Source organism: Sipha flava, unplaced genomic scaffold, assembly GCF_003268045.1.
Source record: "Sipha flava isolate LNK unplaced genomic scaffold, YSA_version1 182_pilon_pilon, whole genome shotgun sequence".
NCBI lineage: Eukaryota > Metazoa > Arthropoda > Insecta > Hemiptera > Aphididae > Sipha > Sipha flava.
The window spans coordinates 178,000-199,384 of record NW_020272252.1 but is presented as its reverse complement, the minus strand read 5'-3'; the positions used below and the strand labels follow the sequence as shown (position 1 = coordinate 199,384).

Genomic DNA, 21,385 nt, shown 5'->3' with positions numbered 1-21,385 from the left:
AATTATTTTTACACATCCAAGAAAACATTGTTTTTTTTTTTATTAAATTAAAATTAGAAAAACTAATGATATTCAATATATATTAAATAATTTACATAATTGAATGATAAGTATAAATATTATGGATTAGAATAGTTTAGGTTGTATTTTAATGTTAAATACTTGTTTCTAAATAACATAGTATTTCAAGTTATTCAGCATATAAATGAAATTAATAATCAAAAATATTATGTAATACAAGTATGAGTAATTACAAAAAAGTACCTAAATAATTTATCATTCCATTTATCAGATATATCATCTATATATTTTGTGTAAAATAAAACACAAGCAAAATAATTTTTTTCATATATTCAATTGGATCAAAAACATACATATATAATGAATAATATTTATAAAATTTGTGATACAAAGAAATATGTCACATAAGTATATATATATATATATATATTTTTTTAATATAATAATAATCTAAATTAACTTAACATTACTTTACATTTCTAATTAATAGTAAGAAAGTAATTAATAACCACAAAATAATCAAGTCATTTGGGTAACAAAAGGATGTGCCAGGTCCTCATTCAACATGAAGTTAACTTACAAAGTGACTTATTTGCCAACCGTGAAGTGTACTGGCTATTGTAAAAATACAAAACCTATTTCTAAATGATTAAAAAACATACATACAAAATATGTTCTTTGAGGTTAACACATACAAAATATATGATAGAAGATAATAAAAAGAAAAGAAAAAAAGAAACAAATACAAATCAGTTGAACTAACTTATCACAACAGTACTAAAATTATTCACTAACACATCAGTGGAATCTTTTATTTTGTAACTTTCATTCAGTTTTACTTAAAATTTTGGTCCCTCTTCATTTAAGTTCTAAATATATAATCCTTACTGCTTTGATGGATAATTTATTAGTGATATTTTGTTTTAACAAATCATAATAAATACTAATTTACTAGACTTAATATGAGTAAATAAAATATTAATTTTTTTATTTTAATAAATTCATATTATTTTGAGTATATACACAATTAAACGTAACTAATTACTTCATTAAGTAAAGATGCTATGGTTCTCACTAAGTTTACAATAATTTTAAGTAAAAGAAATCATTTAAAACTTAAAAGGACCAATATTATCATAAGCTGAAAAAAGTGAATATAACTAAATGTTTAATGTATATAAAATATTAGATAAATTTTATTTATTTGTATCAAACAAAGAATAAGTATCTTATTGTTTAAAAAATGAATACTATATTATAAAAAGGAATTTATAGGAGTCATTTGAAAAATAATTTAACACACTGCTTTGAATTTCAGACTTAAAAGACAATGAATTGACACCATATTTTTTATTTTTTTATTTTTTATTTATTTATTTTTTTTTTGTGCATATGTTGTTTTGTAGACTGATTAATCCAAAGTCACTCTGGACATCATAATACCGCCTCGTTTACATAACCAAGCACTAAAAGAAAATAATATTATATTAGTAATAGTATAAATAAACATAATAATAATTATAGTTAATAAATTATGTATTTTCATACCCAACTCCAGCCCCCAGCAATATAGATAAAATATTGGTCAAAAACAAAGTGTACAAAACTTCTTTAGAAAAGAGGCTGTCTCTGCCGACCTTAGCATTGCGCATACTGAATGTCTTTTTTTTAGGATGGATGAACTTCCAATTTTTATAAAGAAAAATAACACATTGTTTTATTTTATTAAAATTAATATAGGAAAATAATACATTATTAATTTAAATAAAATAAAATTTTGTAAGATATTGGTAATAGGTAAAAGTTTTATTTATATTTATAAATTTGTATGTATTAATCAGGCCCTATTATTTGTATAAATTTGAACTGCTCACTTGATTTTACTGCTTTAAATGAAAATTTAGTCTCGCTACTGTCTTAGAAAAAGGAATATATTACATACATAATATATATATATATATATGCATTAAATTTTAAAAATTTCAATAATACTCATATTTCCTAGTAGTTGACTTATTATTTAATTTTTGTTTTGTAGACCGTAGTGCACACTTGTACAATTGTGGTGCACATTGTGTGTTGGGGTGCACATAAAAATAAGGCCTGGTATTGATACATCAATGTATAAGTCAAATCATTTTAAGCAAAGGTCATTGATAGAATTATAATGGTTACTAAAGACAGTATAAAAACTGTTTTTAAGAAGTTTAAAAATCTTTACACATTAAAAATTTAACAAAAATAGTATATTATTACAATAGTATATATTTTTTAATATCCTTAAATCAACAATTAATTACTTAGGGGGGTGCCTGGTCAGGCCGGCTACTCCAATCCCATATCCAATCAGTATTCCTATCATCTAAGTTGTATAATTCTCCACCCTGAAAAAAAAACCAAATTAGTACATTTATAAAAACACCATTCTACTAAAACTAAAATCTTTACATTTCATAATAATTATTGCAATTACGTAATAATCAGGGAGATGAATTTAGTTATTAACATAACCTACCTAATATAATTCACTTTTATTAAATATAATAGAAAAATATGAGAAATAATAATATGAAATTTTGAAAAAAAAACTAAAAATACCCTAAAGAAAATACAACAAAAATGTATAGAACAAGAAGATTGAAGATTTAACAATATTTTTTGATTATTAAGTAAAAGGTTAAAATGGTTTAATAACTTTTTAAATTCTATACTAAAAACAATATTTGTATACTTTGTGCATACAGAAATTTTAATACTGTAGAAGCAATTAACAGATTAAGCATTAATCAGAAAAATTCTATACATTGAAATATATATAAGAGTATATATAAAATAATATATAAAAATATGATAAAAAAAAATTCTCAAATATATTCAATGGTCTAGGTAAATTTATGAAAAGTACACTTAATAAATATAAAATACATAACTACACAAAAATCATCTTATTAATTTAAATACAGTTTGAAACAAAACATTTAAGTATCATAAAGATTGATTTTTTAATCTTTAACAAAGACTATTTATAAAAAAGTTTAGATAACCTATTGACACAAAAAATTTATCAAGGAATTCATAACTAAAGAAAGCTTTTGCTCATAATCCATTAAGTATTTTTTATATGCAATTTGATAAGAAATATACTCTTGCCACTTCATGTGTTATTCTCATCTATGTTAGCTGCAAGTGTTCATAATTTAATCACGTATAAATTAATGTATATAATTAAAATATAAATTTTGATTCATGCAGACTATTGAATTCATTTTTTTCTAAATTAAAAAATTTTGCTAAAATAAACTAATATTTTAATGATGTGTTTTTCTCTGTAGATTGATATCAATAACTTTATTTTTTATCAGTTTAATAATCAGAATATTTTACTTCACAAATTTGCAATTTCATTCATATTTTATGGTACAGAGATTTTTGTCAAACTATTATTATTTATTTATTTAATATTATAATTTAATTTTTAAGTGATAAAGAAATATGAACTTGGTATTTACTAGTTAGTTGGTATTTACTACTACGATTGTCCTTCATTTCAATTAATGATGAACAATATTTAATATCCAGTTTCTTAGATTATTAATTATTAATTTTTATACTTAATTATATAAAATGCATCAATTTAATTAATTATTAGTTTACTAGATTACATAAATTATAAGACCCAGATTGTTGGTTAAATTTTAAATAAAAATTATTTATAAAATATTAAAATATGAGTTAGTCTTTAATGAAGTTTCTTTTATTTGATTTCAGAAAACTTACTTTATTGGAATAATTTATATACACCCCTCTGAGATCATCTTCCAATTCGTTGTTTGGACTATTTGGTGGTGATTTAGGGCTGAAAACACAATACTTATCATTTAAGAACATTGTTGAAAAATACAAGTGTTAATATACACATTTGTGTATATTTAAACTACTAACCTTCCTTTTCTAGACGATTCTTTAGACAAAACTCGAGATGACGAGTTGCTCTCTTTTTGCGCTTCTTTCAACAATCTCAGGTATTCATCGCCGGATGATATAAACGGAACTGGAGTAACACGACCTGCACTTTGGAAAGATATCGGGGAAGTGCAACTAGTGATGTCCACCCAAGATTCTGCAAACAAAAACAAACACGATTGTTTATTTCCAAACTAATTATATTATAAAAAACTAACAATATCTCGAAAAGGATCTTGTATGGCAGGCCGTTAAAATTTTCGAAAAAAAAAAACCGTATGGTATATTTAAAAACATTTATACATTATGTACATTGTATTCTCACAGCGATCAAGTAGTTAAAAATAATTTACAAGTACACATATATTTGGTACTCCGTGCCCATGTAATTCACGATTGGGATGCATAAAACTGAATTTTCGTACATTTGTAAAACGGGTACCTTCATTTTACGACATGGTTATGGTCGTACTGTATGTAGATACAACTGTTCTCGTTCGAACAAACGTAGAGCCGCTGGTTCATATCACATATAATGATTGATCGCGGTTGCAATTTTATACGTGAACTATGTCTTTAGAGAAAATATAAGACGTCGGTTTTAGAGTGATAATAAACTTCGTCACATATGAACTAGTAGTGGCACATACAGTGACACCGACGGTTATATTGAAGCAATATGAGAACACGCGATATTGGGTACATTTTTTGACATTTATTCGACACACTTCGTCAGTGTTCATTGGGTGTTAAAAAATAGTATTTATTTTACCGTAAATGGTCGACACTGGAAGAAAAGCGGAATATTGTGAAGAACGCACGACTTAAATCGAAAGCCTAGTTGGGTAAACCAAAAAATATCCACATGCGAGTGCAAGGAGAACACTATTTTAATTACTCGAGTTTAATTAAATCGATTCGCTGTTGGCAATAGTGCATAACCACGTAATGTGAGCTGCCATACCAAATAAATTGCTTTATGTTTGTGTTGTATAGTGACCACGAAATTAACTTACAAAAAAAAAAAAGCGAACTATTTCCGTAACCCCACATTTCACCCCCATATCGCCGAAAACTAGTAATACCTAAACATACTTATGCTTCCGGAAAAATGTATTGTAATTTCGTGTTCGAAAAAGAAAAACTTTACAGAATAGCAATAACGAATTTTACGGAAATCGGATTTCCGAGAACATCGAATAATATTTATCAGAACCGTCCAAAATGTCTATTAGCCTCACCACAACGTGATGATAGGCAAGACGAATGAATTTATCGGAAGCGTCCGCGTTCGCGGAGGCGTACCAACACCAATGGGTAACTCTTACCACATCGACATTTTTATAAGGAATCAGTTTTTCTAAGATGTAAATTTTGTTTTACACAAATGTCATCCGATTTTTAAATCAAAACGCAGCTCCAAGTAATTGCGACATCGGACGACAAACACATCGCGTGTAAGACTTACGTAAGTATACGATAACAATGACATGCGAAGACAAGAACGTTAACCATGAACCCGGTGTAAAAGGATACACACCCCACATGTGACATATCACATTGCGTGGCCAGTACGGTACGTGTCGGTCCATTGCGAGCGATCACTTCACAAACGGTATTGTTTGGTTTGTTCCACACCGTATACGTGACAAACGGCCAATGCCACGCGTGTTATTGGACAGCGGCGTGCCCTTGGCATCTCGGCCCCAGCGAAATATCATTCGTCCCGGTGCAAGCGTGCAGATATAATAAACGTGCGACGTTCACCGGGAGTGGGTAGCGCGCATCGCACACAGAGCGCCAAGGTGATTCGTGTTAATAAAAAAGAAATTTTAAAATAAAACGCGTCCAGACCAAGAAACATTTGCACCAACCATTGTGCCGGCGACATTGTCATCGACACATTTTTGTTTCCTATTCCAATGCAAGAAAGTTGGTCAACGTTTATAAACACGGTCAAAGCAACGTTTGTTATGTGGTTGGTTTTTTCGTTCCTCACGACGTCGCTGTTAAGAGGCCAACTATTATACTTGGCACCGTTATAACATCGCGAAGCTGTATACTTGAAGTGTAGTATTACATTCGAAAACAACAGCTATATTGCGTCTCGCGAAATGTTTTTTCTCGTCACGGAACCTGTCCAAGACGGACTAGCAGGATAATACGTAAACTTGTCTTGGATGAAAATACTTGGTGCCGTCATGAATTCCATTTTTATGAGTTGAAAACTTGTCCGAAAATGCAATATTTCTTTGCTCCAGTCCAAGACAAGGCGACTCGTTTGCTTTATATGTAAACACGGTGTTTCATTCCGAATACAGTTATTGCTGTGTATCATATTTCCATTTCAACATTTTTCCAAAACTATACGTTCTTTTCAGAGTACGTAATAGGAAATAGGCCGAGATAATATCTCAAATGACTTTGAGCTTCAAACACATTTAGATATTAAAATATCAATAGAAAATAATTAAAAAAAAATGCTTCAATCGGAACGATGGCAGATGCTACTCTTTTGCAATCCACGAGTATATTGTAATATTCATATGATTATCGTGAATAATGTTATTTATATCCTTTTTTTTCACCTACCGCGCCCCATATTTCGTAATAATGATATTAAACGCGTAGCGAACAAAACCTACGCGCCGCGGTTAATTAGAATTGTCAAAAAAACATCATTAAATTATTATTACACGAGTATTTGCTTAAAAAATAACACGAATTACGTGAGACTTCATAAGTACTTGTACAGATGCTCGAACCGGATGCCTACGGCGGAACGAAAAAAAAATTAAAATAAGTGCGTCCGAGGTTAACTACCACGGCGGTATAATAATATAAATATTATCGTTTACGCAGCGGTTTTTATGTGTGTTTAAATACGCGCAATTTTACGACGACACGACTGCACAAAACAACAGAAAAAAAAAAGACGAACTAAAACTGTTTACGACTTAGTTACAATCAATAAATGTACGTAAGAAAATATCATTAATAAAAGCGACGAAAAGAATAGTATTATAGAGAAAGAACAAAAATAGTGTAATAATCTAATTACGACGCGTCGAAATAATGCATGCGTACGAGAACAATAATACAACTCATGAAACATATTTGCGAATGTGTTGCATTTCCTCAATATTATATGTTTAGAAAATATAAATCGGTGCAGCGAGTGTATAAAAACAAACGATACAAACCAATAAGCGTGTGAATAAAAAACGATGAATCGACGATCGAGAGAGAAAAACATCTAAATAATAATGTATTTTTTAAAATATTACAATTATTATTATTATTATTATAGCACGAGTGGCTCCTATGTGCATCGATATATGGTCCATTGATATGTACTGAAAACAATAATATAAAATAGATTACCCTCTATAGATTACCGCCGCTATTTGAATGATAAAATCGAAACTGTGAGATGAAATGCAACTATAATACACATCGAATCTAATACGAATCTAATCATATCTAACCTCCTGTGCACGGATTAATATTATAATACGATTATCGTTTTCTTAAATTTATACTATCGAGAACCTGCAACACGTCTGATGAATCGCTGAAAAGCCGTCACGGTTTGCAGAAAAATCGTATTTTGCTTTTTGCGTAGTACACTTGTTGTACTTAACACCTTGTCAATGCCAAACCTTTAAGTTCATATATATGAATTGCAAAAGCAAAAGTAATTTTTATATTTATACTTATATACTTTAGTATGTTCTCGTTTCAACACGACAGTATAAAAAAAGAGCGAATAAATTACATAAGTACCTACTAGCGAATATTTTTTGTCTATTTATCGTTCGATACCGACACGATTACGAGTGACGTTGCCGATTCGATTCGTTGCACACCGTATTTGTTGCGTAGATAAAAATATGCTGCATCATTGTATGATATAAACTGACTGTAAGTATTATATGTTATTTTAATTGTAATAATAACAATATAATATAAATACCATCGAATAAAGGATCTTAAAAGGGTACTTGGCACCGTAACTCAACGCCCGAATTTTTTTGGTTAATTCGAGCCAAATGATTATCACTTTACATGCATGTGCATTTTCTAGATGAACTGAAACAAATACGCAAAGGCCTTGTTTTGATAATATTGACACATAACTAAACATAATTTATAATTCATAATATACAAGAAGATTGTTCCATAGTATTTGTTATGTATTTAATAAGAACAATTAGATAAAATAAGATATATTTAAATATTTATTTCGTAAATGCTTGTAACTTCACTATTGAATATCAACGCTACCTATGCTTAATAGTAAAAAAATGATAAATATTATACGAAAACTTAACTTACTTCATAAAAAAAATTTTCAATTATGTTATAATTGCAATAATTACATAGTCAGTTAAGTAATTTAAAGTTATCTCTCATACCAACTATTCTAAAAAACACTTGTGTCAAAACATAATTTAAGTTCATGTCTATAAATCATCAGCCCTAAACATTGTCTAGGTTAAATACAATTCAGCTACGATTCGCAGTGTAATACTATTTTACAGTTCTATCACAACTTTCGATAGCGTAGTAAAAGCTAATCTTGTAATGTCAAGCCGTGACTGCTATTACAACAGAAAAAAATGTGATCATATCGACGGATAGACAAAATATCTTACGAATAACACGTACATCATCAAACATCCATAGCCATAAACAACATAGTTATAAAATTACCTGCTTAAAAATTAAAACCAAATACATAACAGACCAATAACGATAGAAGATAATCCAAGGTTATAGTCGAAAATAACAATAATAATAACCACAAGGTCTACGTAAACTAAAAGATCACAAAAAATAAGAGCATACAAATACTCATATATTCTTTGAAAACACTAGATAAGGTACAAACAAAATAATATTTTTTGTAATCTAAAAAATAATAATGAATAACATGGAAACATTCGATTTGATCAAAAAATATTAATGAAAACATATTTATAAAAGTATCACGGTAAATATTTTCATACCTACCATTGATTATACTTTAGTATTAAGTTGAAGTACGTTATAGATACAGAAAAAAAAACAAACTATCAATTTTAACAGAAGCAATAGGAAAGTACTAGGAAATAAATTATACTAGTATAATTGAATTGCATTATAATTAATAGTGAATTATCGCAATCGGTTAATCAATTAAACGATATGAAGATAACTCAACCATAATATTCAAAACCGTAGTATTATACTTAAATAATAAATTCAATTATTTAACTAAAAAATATTGGTACATTACAATTTATACATAAAATTATTATTGTAATACAGTTATAAGATTTTCAGTAGAAAGCTACATTGTCCCTCTACATCTTTTCCGTAACGTTTCTTATATGAATTTTGTTAGATATATAACAATGATTAAGAAATAAATAAATATTTTTGTTGAGGCAATATAATTTTCTTGTTTGCAGCATTCTAGATTGCTGAACGCTGCAAATTGATTTAATATTTGTTACTATGTGGTTTATTACAATATGATCATTGAAATGTATAATATCAATGTTAGTATTAAAGAAATACACACATAGAAATCAACAAACATCCAAACCAAAACAACTTTTGAATATATCACATAGTTCTATACATATTTTGATTAAAAAATGTTTTTTTGTTTCTTTTTAAATGTGCAAAGATATTGTACTAAAAACATACATTTATGAAATATTACGAACTTATATAAAACTAAGTACAATCGTTAAATATGTACCTATAATATATAATTTATCACTGATATGTATGTAAAAAAAATACCTAAATGACTTGTAAAAGCAATGCAAATAATGTATTTTTTCAGTAGACGTAATTCAGTAAACTCAAACAGAGAGTGAAAATAATACAAAATGATTAATGGTTAATGATCCATGCATTAATACAACAAATTAATCTTTGCTCTTATCTAAACCCATCATATAACAGAATTCCACTTTTCATAATTATAATTTTCCACATCGGCTGTTTTCAATAACTTCAACATATCCAGACGTTATTCAAAACACACTTATTTCCATTTTTAACAATCACTCCATGTGTTTATAAATACTCTAGTAAGTTTCAGTATTACGTTAACTCATCTTTGTTTGTTAGATATTATATGACTTCATCATCATATTTAGTAAATCGAAAATAAATAAAGTATCGAAAGATATTCAAGGGTTGATATTAAACCGTAGTCTATACATTTCACATTAATTAACTATGTAGGTAAATAGAAAATATTTATAAAGAAAATGTTTCATGATTTCATTAATAAATACATCCATTGCCTTTATTTTACGAAAAAAAATAAACAAAACAATTCATGAAACAATAATAAGTTATATTTCAGTAGATTTTATTAAAATAAATCTTTTTTCTGTAGAAACTTGACAAAATTCAGTGTTCAGGTAAGATTTAGGTTAGATTATAGTATTGTAAAAACTATCTGGCTTCACACGGCTACAATGCGGGTAAAATAATAAAAAATTAAACACACTGCTACAATATATTACAATTGAAAATGTAAACTTTCGAAAATATTGGTTTTGCAGAACTGACAAAGTATATTTACGCTAAAACATATAATTTCGGACGCGTGTTAAAACACGGTCTAAAAACTACGTACAAAAACATATTTGTACGGGTGAACTGCGATCGTAATATTAAAACGGACTAAATCAAGTCCACACGGCCTATTCGCGAAAATGTGTGAATTCATCTCGCAAGGGAGGCGCGTTCGTTTGTTGCGTAGGAAGACGGAACATTTTTGATAATTTATAAGTGTCAAACGCATAATAATACATTTTTTTTTTTGGTTTCGCAACGTTCGCGAGATGCACGGGAATTTCTGAAAAATTATACCGTGGTACTGCAACCGAGACGATGCATGTGACCCCACTATGAGCTGACGGGAGAAAGGATGTTTTTACCGGATACCCGTGGACGGCCGCAGCCAATGTAGCGGTGGTAACGGTGGCTGTGGGCAGCGGCGGCGTTAACGGACGAGGGAGTCGGTGGTGGAGACGCACGCGGTAGTGATGATGGCGGAGGCGGCGGAGACAGTGACTACGTGACCAAACGCACGGTAGAAGTTATCATTGTTCAGCGTATGTGTGCAAGCGAACGTTTCAACGGCGAAAGGGGCTCCCAAAGTCGACGCACACATAGGATTGAGAAAGAACCAAATTATAATAATACGCGTGCACAGGCGTACCTGTTATGTTTTCGGCGAAATGCGTACAGCTGTAATATTTTATTTAGCGCTTGACACCGTGTATTTAAATTACAAAACCGAAGAGTAGACGATCGAAAACCGTGCGGAGGCATACACTGGGAGACTTATACAGGAGTGTACAGAAGAAAGATAGCGGTCACACAAGAACACAAAGTTTCTATCTTTCTTTTTCTCATGGTTCCATCTTTTATAAAACACTCATAAATAACATTGCTCTGACGTTTATTTTTAATCCAATGCTCCACAAGTCCATAATCTACGTATTTTACCTCTACAGTATCGACCAATGAAGAAATGCGTGGGCGAAACCTGTTTATTTTGAACAAGTGCGTTCATGTGGTAGGCTGTAGATAATATATACAAATTAAACCTTTATTATAATAGTTTTTTAGAATAGTATAATCAATTCTGATACAGTCTTGAGACGAGGCGTTTTATCAAGAATAAAACATAATAAAAAGTTAAATATGTTTTAAAATTATATGTAAATCTAACCTAACCTACTTACTTAATGTTTTAGTTAGCAGACTATAATATATCTTTAAGAAAAAAAAAAATCTTCATTATTACTAAACATATTATAATAATATGTACATATAAGTGTTGGGGCTATGAACTTTGGAGTAAAAGTCAAGTTATTTCTCCATCTCAGTTTTAAACCGAGATAATTATGTAATGAGGATGAATCGTTTTTAAATATAGATGAGCCCATTAATATTTAAGATGATTAAAAACGATTTTTTCCTAGAAACAAAATAAGTTTTAAAGCATAAAAATAAGTAAAGTGGTGCAGTCGATTAAATATAATTATTTTATTTGTTGTCGAATCGCTACTTTTTTATATGTACCAAGGACGTAACGTACATATAGGCACCATAAGCGATGATCACATTTATTTATTGAATAATTTTTACACAGTTAAACTGCTTATAAATACATTTTCTCAAAACGCATGCCACGTTGCCACGTGTACGTGGTGTGATAACAATATAATTGTTTAACCTAACCTAATCCAACCTTGAAATTAATGTTATATTAATATATTCTATTTTTTAAGGGAGTAGGTTAGATAAATACCTACGAGTGATACATGATTTATTTACAATTGCGTGAAATTGAAATATTTTTAAATTGCATAAGAAATTAGAATACTATTTTAACCACAAATAAAGAGTTGCGGCATAAACGATGATAAATGGCGATCTATAAAGTTTAATAAAAATATACAACTCCGATATTAATTCGAAAAATAAGTATTTTTTAAAATTTAATTAACGGTTTTCCTTACATTTTAGGTCAATGAAACTTAAGTTGCATGTGTAGTAAATAATGTATCTTAGTTATTATTGGCTAACGCTATATAATTACGTTTATAAATCTGATCTGTACATTATTTACTATAAAACAAAGAAATATAACTAGACATTTTAATTTTATCAGGAAAAAATATAAAACTATTAAAAAAAAAAATTGGTTAGAGTTGCATTAAAAGATTTAAAAGTTAATAGATCAATATTTTCATAGTTCACAATACCTACTTGAATAAGGAACGTTATAAAATCAACTTATTTTCAGTTAAAAATTCCTGAATAATAAATAATAATTATTGAGTGAAACTAATGTTATTAATAATTATGTGTTAAAAGTATTAAAATTTATTAAATAGCAATCATGCTACATTGTTATTGTGGTCAACAAAACATTTTGGCACTAACTGATGATTTTTAAACACAATCACATAATAGGTTATTGATTCAGATATTAAATTAAAATAAATTATACAATTATAATTTCATAATTCGTAAATGTTTTCAATAATTGTCTAAATTTTATAAATAACAATAACTCAGAGTTTTTTGAAATTCCCCGAAGTTTAACAATTTTTAAGGTACTAAACTGGGCACATATAAATACGTTAAACTACGCAAATGTTTAAATTTCATTTGTATACACACTCTGTTAACTGTAATTTTAACAGTTAATATAACTAGTACATTACACAAGTGAGATTAAAAAATATATTAACGGTGAATTATTCAGTTATAATTTGAATACTAATTACACTGGGTTGATTTTAACCGCTCGTTGGTGAAATCATCAAGTATACACAACGACTAGGGAGAGTATAATGATATGAAATAACATAAGGTAAAATCATATAGTTATTGACTTTCGGTTTGAATACAGTGCAGGATGACTGCGATAAATCCAACGAATAACTCGAAAAAAAAAAAAAAAAAAACGAAAAATCTTGGCAAGAACTGAAATCAATAAATGAAAAAAAATAATACTGTCATTACAACAGTTATTGTTATTATTATTTTTATTATTAGAACTGTATTCGACAGCGAGTATAAACCCAATTCACGGGAGAATAACTCATCTCGTGAAACGCACATAGCGAACGGGACACGCGCGTTAAATATGAATTTAAGCGAAGGGCGTCGTTAAAGTGCGTCACACACACGTAGCACAACAACGTATTTACCTCGTATTTACAATATAATAATTATGTTACGGACGTTGGTGATGTGCATGCGTGTGCCGGGCTTTTAGTGACAGGTGATGGACGGGCGGGGACCGCGGGGCAACGTTCACAAACAAAACAAACGGCGTTCAAATGTAAATACAATTCGAAAGCACAAAAACGCTGTTGTATATAAATACATCAGAGTGCAACAAGGTATGCCGTACACGTGGCGACGCGCGTAGCAATGACCGATCGGATACAAACAATTTGTCATCAATATTATTGTACTATTATTTTGATCCCGAAACGCGCAGACCGTTTGCCACACGACAGCGGAGCGACGCGGCAACGCCGGTCAACGCGCGCACAAAGCACGCAGCGACCTTGGAGTCGAACACGCGAACAAAACATACGATTCGCGTAGTACACGTATTATTATTACACGACGTCAACGTGTGCTACTGCACGTGTGCGTTGACCACTGTTATGTTGGGAACTTTTTATTATTTTTGAAAAATACAAAAAAGTATATTACATTGTACGCACGTAACGTACTCGTGTGTTTGGCGAGAGAAAAATAAAATAACGTCATCAGAGACTACGATCAATAATGCTGTTTTAATGGTAACGGTTCGTTCGAACCACTCGCATCTCGCGTCGCGATCGATTATAATCGATAATTGTTCAACGATTTCCATAGGCACACATGATTTTTTTCGAATAATTATTCAAATGATCGACACGCAGGTTTTTACATTCAGAGTGCTACTGTTTGCTATGGGTGGCCTATGTGTAAACAATCTTTGTACTTTTTAGTTTACATACAGGACACTCAAAATGTATAAGTTAATACTATTCATAATTGATAAGTAAGTGCTATTCTTTGTAATTAATACCATGAATAATACGACCAAACAAGAAAATAAATGATCACTTACACTTTCTAAAGACAATCATATACAACAGTAGCTTTGACAGCCAGTGCTTAAAAATTATGTCATTCTAAAGGAAAAGTAAGAACACAGATTGATGGAGTTGAAATTCCTTTTAAGAATTCTGACCTAGTGAATATATTACTTCTTGAAACATATAATTTTTAAAACAAATAAGATAGATAAATTTAAAATGATTACAATTAATGACTTTGAATCTGAGACAATTTAAATCTCATTAAGTTATAATACTATAATGTGTAAGTTAAAGTATCATTAAAATTCAATATTATGCTATTCTAACACAATTAAAATTCAATATTAATAAAAACACAATACATTTTAAACAAAAAGTTGGTTGGTATTTTTTTAATTTATAGATTTGTAGGTATAGATAAACAAAATAAAAATAAAATACCTACATATTATCTAACTATAATTATTCTAAATTGATATGAAAAAATATATCATTAATTAATAAATTAATTGAATCAAAATTAACATTTTTTAATTCATTATTGTTTGCTTGAAAGTAAATGTTAAAAATTAAAAGTATTAAGTAGGGTTTTATTTATATGTGTTGTATTGTAAAAGCAAAGATCTAAAGCTCTTATTTTAAAGATTTTATATTACAACTCAAATATCAAGAATTCTATTGCAACTAAAAATCTAGCTTATAATATAATTAAGTTGGTAAAATGTTATGATTAAAATGTATAATAACAAAACATGGGACCTTTGATTAAAGTAATGCATATTATAAATTGGGCAAAATTTCAATTTTTAAATTCGATACTTGTATAAGACAAAATTATGAATCATAACACGATGAGTATTTACCATTCTAAACAGCAATCTCTTCTTGTATTGAAAATGATAATAACAATAATTAATAAGTATGTTTTGAGAGTAATTTACGATAAAAAAATACTAATAGTAATAAATCTGTTCTACAATAAATTAATACTATTAGTTGTACACATCATAAAATATATATTCTAAATGTATAGCCTCATAAAATATATTATAGTTGCATTAATTATCAAAGCTCCTAATGATAAATATTCAATAACACTCTAACCAGAACTTTTTCTTGAATATATGATTGGTATTAATCCCGAGATAATATCATCAGCATTTATCAATACTCGACCGCATAACATTATATAATTATTAACCCACAATAACACACATTAAAACAGATAAAAAAAAAAAAGAAAAAATTGTTATTAATGTGATAGATACAAACTAAACCAATGAGTCAAACTACACTTATACGTAGTTACCGTATTAACAAATTCCCAAGCTTATAATGATGTATAAGTGCATAGCATTGGATTCGAATAAAACATGGGTAATTAAATATCAAACGAACAATGAAGACGAATACTAAGAAGACGTTTTATTTCGGCTCGCACTTCATAATATTACTCTACGACAGTACGATACCGTTAAATCTTACTTAATTTCAAGCTTGTAGAGAACAGTAATATATTATACTCCTCCAACTTCATATCCATTCGTGTTACCCGCGTGAATAACGTCGAAACAAAGAGCCGAGTATTTTATCGTTACTTTTTAGATAAGACGAGATAAACAAGGTACGGAACACTACTGTTGCATTCCACGAACGGCGTAACAGGTATAATAATAATAATAATAATAATAATAATAGTAATAATACGTCTACAGTGAAAACGAATCATAATAATGTATGTACAAGGGAATTAAACGAAACAGCTGTTTCCGCATCGCGTACCCTGGTCCGTCTTCGGTTCACAATTCCACCACGGCCACGTCACATCGTCATACGGAGTGACGGAAACGGATTAAACGTACACGGCCGAGATACACTACCCCTTCGCCGGGTTCGTGTTTAATAATTCCGTTTCATCGAATGTTATTGCATGATAAATAGTACACGTTTATGACAAAACGTCGAGAAACAATGGGAAATCGTTTTGCCAACGGTTTCCGAACGCAGCCACGTAAGATGAGTATTTCGTGGACACGGTATCCCACGCGATACATACCTCCGAGCGATTCCTCGGCCTGGGACTTTGGTGTGGTAGTCATTGCGCGCGGTCCGACAAAACTGTTCTGCCTCGAAAACCGCGTACGACGGACGGACGGACTTGCCGCTTGTTACACCACGGCGAGTGCGTCGGATCGTTTGCGACGCACCGGTGTGTACACTTACAGCTTTCGAGTCGGTCAGCGAACGGCCACTGGTACGGACCGACGTGAACAATCGCTGCGACGGTCTTCCAATCGATTGTCGCCCGGATGGGCAGTCTCGTTATCACGATCTCACACACACACGCGCGCGCACGCGGCGCCTCACACAACAATAACGTATTAAATCGCTTACTACGGGAGTGTCAACTATTGGGACGGTGTTCCGCGAACGAATGAACGGCAGAAACAGACAACGCTGATATTATACGCGCAACTGAACGTGGCAACGCGACGCTAGCGCGCGCACGCACGCACAAAACCGGCGCACGCACACGTACGCGAAGACACAAAGAAAGGTGTAGTGCGACGCGGGCTCGTCCGTTGTGTTTTTGTTATGATTATCGGACGTGCGGGGTGCGGAGGTCGGTCCGCACCACCACCCTTCACCGAGCCACCGTTGCAAGCGTACGCGCACGCGTGCGACGTGTCAACAAACTTGACGTGACGTCATACGTCTTCCGTGCGCTCGGCGGCCAGCCGCAACGTCCCGCCGCGGACGCAGTGGGGAGTGGCCACGTGCAGTCGGCCACGCGCCACGGCCTACAGTTTCGTAATAATCGCGTATGCGTATATGAGACGTACAAGGCTCGCGGCCGGTGGAACAGCGCAGTGCGGACTGGGACGCGAAATCGTCGCGTGTCGAACTGCACTCGTGACGGCTGGCACGTAAGCGCATCCGAATTAGTCGGCCGCCGAAAGGATTCGCACCGGAACTATTCATCCGTGAGCCCGCGGCGGAATTCGTGTCGCACGTAAGCAGTCCGTCTGCCGGACGCGAATTACTTGAATACGCTACGTACTCGAAAGTATTATCCTACGTGGACGTTACGCCGAGTTCGTGGTATGGTACATTTTGGATAATCAGTAATTCTGGATAATATTAAGTGTACGCGAAAAGCATTTATTTATCGAATCCTTCGTGGAAACGCACACCCATTGGCGAACACCCGTAGAAAAACCAATAAAACGCGTGACTTTGATCATTACAAAGAACCTAGTTGGCCTGGCCAAGGCCGCTAGGCCGTTAACGCGTCCGGGGGTCCATTTCTAAAGTTTTATAAACTATCATAAAAAATCATTGTAATTTATATTTTTTATGGTTTAAATTACTAGTGGCCTTAAGTGATTTTATAATATTTTATAAATACATAAAAGGTATTCATTAATAATTATATTATTCTATTATAATAATAAATATAAATGAAGAATTACTTACTACCACATGGTAAAAATTAATATTTTTTTTTCTCTGTACTTTCGTAGCAGGTAATTTATGGCTTTTGAATCTCTTTTTTCTTCTTGGAAGGAAGGGACTAGACCTGGGACACCCTCTATCGCCACCCTGAAAATATACTGCTGCTAAAAATTATAATATTTTGCACTATTTATTATTTTATAAGATAACATTTTTGAGAGCCCTTCTGCAGAAATGCAACCAAGGACCCTTAAATATCAGACCGACACTGCAAAGGTCTCCCTAAAAATGCTGATCATATAAAAATACCCCTGTACTAGCTACAATAGTTGACGGATACTACATTAGTTTTGACATATAATTATAAATCAGGTATTCTTACTATGTATACGATTTAACATACATGAATAATGAACACAAATATCAATATTATTTACATTTTTTATATTAATTACAACATAATAAAACCCACGTGTCTATAATACGAAACAGAAAGACATCAGTAAAAATTTTATGATAGGCAAACTCAGGGCTGTATTTAGGAATTTGACAACAATAAAAAACGCTTCATTATATTGAATACAAATTTCTGCGGTTGAAAAAGATCTTTCTGAAGAACAATTCGTTGCTCGTGTACACAAAAACATTCTAAGTGCAATGTCAACATAAGGATAAATTTTTTATAAATCTTTGGATCTATCGACAGTACTCGACCATTACCGAGTATGTGTGTGTGTGTCGTGACGCCGTGATTTGCGATATATATATTTTTTTGAGATAAACTTTTATTTTGTAAAGAAGTTTCACTTCAAAAATATTAGATCAATTAATATTAAAAATATAAAAAATTAGCCGCCCTCTCATATTCAGCCGAACGGGGCAACAGCACTCTGTAGCTCCACCCTAAATACGGGCCTGGGCAAAATCAGGCAATGACCACACTTATTATGACGTTGTAATGTACGGGTTTTAGGTGTTATGAATGTTAGGTTGCCTAACATAAAGATTTTTCTGATTCGCGGTCTTATTTCGGCTTTACATTATTATACAGTATTAAAAAATCGTAAGTTTTGTTTTTCTGCACATATTCGCATTTGATTATTTATGTTAACACTAAATAGTTGGATTAATACAGTAAACTATCGGCAGTTCAAAATTCAAGAAAATAGAATAAAAATTCGATTATGAAGGTTTTCGCTTTCGCGAGATTTCGAATATCGAGGAAAAAAAAGACATCACGCTCAATCAGCGATGAACATTTTTAATGCAATACATGTATATTATTTTATTTTATTCAATGTAATATTTTGAATATATATACTCGGGATATATTACTTACAATTGTCTTATTTATGTATTATACATTTAATTAAAGCGGGTTTACAGAAACGTTGGGCAACATATTTTTTCACCAGTAATGAATGCTTTTTTTAACGTTACACTAATTATTACACTAATAATTACAAGACTTATTTTCAGACCGACTAAGTTTTACCTTATTACAATTAGCATATTGATGAAAATGAAAGAGGGTGATTAGTGATAAATAAGTACGACTGGAGTCGAATACAGAAAATTGCGAAATTGTAAAATAAATGTACAGAAAACTACGATAAGTTAAATCAAATGATAATAATGATAATATTATACCTAACACCGCTGTCGTTATTTTTCAATGCTAAAATTACTTATGTATATAAATTACGTATGTCGAACAATACTTCTAATTTCATTTGAACTAAAATTAATAAATTCGAATGGTCAAAAATATTCGAATTGGAGAGTGTAGTTGTATCACACTTTATTATTTTTGATTCATCGAGAGAACCGAAATACATATCTTATCCAGTTATAGAGGTTTTTTAGAAAGTTAAGCGTTTAGTTAGATTTCAAAGGGTTTTTTAATCATTGAACGCTTAAGAATAGAAAGATAAAATGTTGGCTTATAACAAAACAGTCTTACGAATCGAACAAAAGTATTGTGTATGTGTAAAATTCATTTTTACAACATTATCTTCAAATTTTAAATATACTTTGTAAATATTAATATAAATTATATTATAAATAATAAACACACGTATGTTGTGGTAAATCATTGTGTACGTGATTATTACACTGAACCTTATTCTGAAAAAAACTCATCAAAACGCGAATAATATAGTGTATGATAATTCAATTATATGTAAGACTAGTAAAGATGAACCCATCTTACATTGTTTTTGAATAATCAAAGCTATTTAAAACGCAGAATTACATTGACTGGCGATTTCAACTATAGATTCTATAGTTTGAAAATACAATAAAACAGCAACAATTTACTATAAGTATATAACAAAAAGGCTTTGGTTCGTAAGTAATCACATAATAAAAATATACATACATAATCATTATACTGGTGTAGTACGTTCTATTTACAAGATAAATTTTAATGTCATGGAATTTCTTACGTAAAATATGTTTCTAAAAACTTTTGCAGACAGGGCCGGCAGTCGCCTAGAACACCATATTCAGGGGGACGCCAAAACTGTTTTTTTTTTTACAATTTTGCTCATAATGTCAGTAATATTCTTTTTATTTTTTTTTTTAATGTAAAATACCTATAACTTTGTATTGAAATATTGATAATAATTATTGTTATTTCGTATACTAAAATAATTTAAGTATATTTTAAGTATATTTATTATGGTTTGCCGTAGAATGTTTTATCTTATATTTTGCTATAATTCCCAAATATTTGTTATCGTTCAATCGGGATCGCATCGAGTTGTCGTGACTCATGACAAAAAAATTAAACTATAACAAATGATGTACAAGTTGAGCATAATATATCATTTTTTCTAAGTATAATTATTAATAATTATATAACTGGTTGTTGTATGATAAAGGCATCAGTTGGCATTTTGGCCTCGGGTGTCATTTAGCTTTATGCTGGCCCTGTTTGCAGTTCATGATAGATATTGTTTTTTTAATCTGTGTTTTTAGACATTCCAAGGATTTGATAGTTGGGGTAGAAGGGGTAAGGTTTAGCTACTCAATAAAGCAATTTTGTAAGTAATAAATATTTAAAAAAATGTACTCGCTGCATTCGGATTCTAATAAAATAAATTCGTGTACCTAATAACAATGAAACTTGCTACAAGTGGCGTATCCAGGGGGGTTATGGGGTTGTAACCCCCCCACCGAAAATTATTCAATGTTTAATTAATTTAATGATCGATCGATACATCACGCGACACTCAGCGGCCAGCGGTCCCCATTATGTATACGACATATAAAACTGACCAGCAATTACCATTACATTACTCCTGCTA

The 21,385-nt window shown here is 30.8% G+C and overlaps 1 protein-coding gene across 2 annotated transcripts; it reads right to left on the bottom strand.

Annotated features, from left to right (window-relative positions):
• Positions 1-1,327: 1,327 nt before the first annotated feature.
• Positions 1,328-17,163, bottom strand: LOC112680951 (BCL2/adenovirus E1B 19 kDa protein-interacting protein 3). Of its 2 annotated transcripts, none has more exons than XM_025551188.1 (6): positions 16,675-17,163; positions 3,964-4,141; positions 3,799-3,877; positions 2,326-2,405; positions 1,570-1,716; positions 1,328-1,487 (listed from the first exon to the last, which is right to left on the bottom strand). In XM_025551188.1, the coding sequence occupies exons 1-6, from the start codon at positions 16,715-16,717 to the stop codon at positions 1,433-1,435; spliced, it is 582 nt and encodes a 193-aa protein (XP_025406973.1). In that variant the 5' UTR covers positions 16,718-17,163; the 3' UTR covers positions 1,328-1,432. The 2 variants fall into 2 exon arrangements, with proteins under 2 accessions (XP_025406973.1, XP_025406972.1); XM_025551187.1 differs by lacking the exon at positions 16,675-17,163 and adding an exon at positions 16,104-16,178.
• Between the last annotated feature and the right edge of the window lie 4,222 nt (positions 17,164-21,385).

Bases quoted from the DNA above. Each gene is read 5' to 3' on its own strand.
- LOC112680951 (XM_025551187.1), bottom strand. From the start codon at position 16,161: ATGGATATGAAGTTGGAGGAGTATAATATATTACTGTTCTCTACAAGC. The intron at 3,878-3,963 runs GTTAGTAGTTTA...TTGTGTTTTCAG, and splicing joins GAATCGTCTAGAAAAGGAAG to CCCTAAATCACCACCAAATA. The intron at 1,717-2,325 runs CTAAGTAATTAA...TATTTTTCTTTA, and splicing joins CGGCCTGACCAGGCACCCCC to TAAAAATTGGAAGTTCATCC.